Raw genomic sequence first — 1,429 nt, forward strand, 5'->3', positions numbered from 1 at the left:
GAGTCTGTGTTATTGTGGAATAACGCTCATGTTGGCATGAAAAGGTCCGAGTTTTGAGCTTGGTACAGGCATGGTTCATGCTTGTGGTGTTCAGAATGCTGCAATTACGTCAATGTGTTCATTTTAAAGCTGAAAATTGTACATCTGTTTTGTAACTAATGCTGACGTGCTGTGGAAAAAACGCTTTATTCTGTTTAAACGGTAACAGAGAGGGGGTTCTGTGTCTGACCCGGTTCTGTTTACTGGACTCGTTGAACGAGTGGTGTTTTAAATGGATAAAACGCTGTTTTAAAGCCGAGCGCCATCTTAGACCACTGTTAAATGCTGATCCGTTACATTTTTAACAGTAAATTGTGCATTTTGGAGGTTTAATGGACGATTGTGACCGGACTTTTCAGGCTAACTGCTAGCTGGAATCACGAGCCGTGATTGGTTGAAAACCGCTGTTTGGGTCGCTCTGATTCGCTGAGAAACGGGTGACGTGTCTGTGCGTTCACTCCCTCTGATGTCAGATTGTAAAGCCCACCTTCACTCCAACAGCACGGCGTAGATGAAGTCATGGTCTCCGCCTCTCAACGTTCGCACAGCGACGTCGAACGCGCAGCCCCACGGCGTCATCAGCTGTCACACGCTTCGCCTCAGCACACACCGGCCCACCTGTACATGAAGGTTGGTCCGCGGTCCAAACGCAGCGCACGGGCGCATTCAGAGCCTTTTCGAGGAAGCCTCGCCTTGGGTCACGCGGAAAACATTCCCGCGACACATGACGGCGGTTGAGGCGGCGGACTGGTGACATCCGTACAAAACATGACGCATCACTTAAACGCACGTTCACTCCACGAACGTTACGCAGAGTGGCTAAAAACATGCTTGCCGGACAGATGGATGGACAGGGTGTTATGTAAAGGTTACACGTTACAGTTTGCAACCCGACCCCCTCCGTTTGGAGGAGTTTTAGAGATGGTCCTGTCATCACCAGACCAAATCTCATCCCTAAATGCAGAAGTCCAAGAGCTTCTGATAAAAGTAATCTCCAGGGTTCCCAACGGAGAGGAAAACACAGGGCTTTACTCACGTTACTTCCTGGTTCCCAAACGGACCGGAGGGATGAGACCGATTTTGGATCTGTCAGCTTTCAACAAGACGATCATGGACAGACCGTTTCACATGTTGACAACCAGACAGCTGTTGGACAACATCCAGAGAAACGACTGGTTTGTTTTCCGTCAACCTAAAATATGCTTATTTTCACATACCGATCATCCCAAAACACAGAAAATTCCTGCGTTTCTCTTTTCAGGGGATGAAGTATCAGTACAACAGGCTGCCGTTTGGGTATTCCCTCGCGCCTCGTACGTTCTCAGTGTGTGGAGACAGCCCTTTATCCGTTACACAGAGCAGGGATGAGAGTTTTGTTTTACCTGGACGA

At 48.6% G+C, this 1,429-nt stretch overlaps 1 protein-coding gene across 1 annotated transcript in view; it reads right to left on the reverse strand.

Moving 5' to 3' along the window:
• The window catches only part of LOC119429082 (plakophilin-4), a gene marked incomplete at its 3' end in the record, with an annotated part of 8,035 nt that extends 7,963 nt beyond the window's left edge, over positions 1 to 72 (reverse strand). The window contains 1 exon segment of the mRNA XM_037696800.1: positions 67 to 72. Within this exon segment, the coding sequence (XP_037552728.1) occupies positions 67 to 72 (6 nt within the window).
• Positions 73 to 1,429: the final 1,357 nt, after the last annotated feature.

Source organism: Nematolebias whitei, chromosome 23 (genome assembly GCF_014905685.2).
Source record: "Nematolebias whitei isolate Nwh7 chromosome 23, NemWhi1, whole genome shotgun sequence".
NCBI classification, from domain to species: Eukaryota; Metazoa; Chordata; class Actinopteri; order Cyprinodontiformes; family Rivulidae; genus Nematolebias; species Nematolebias whitei.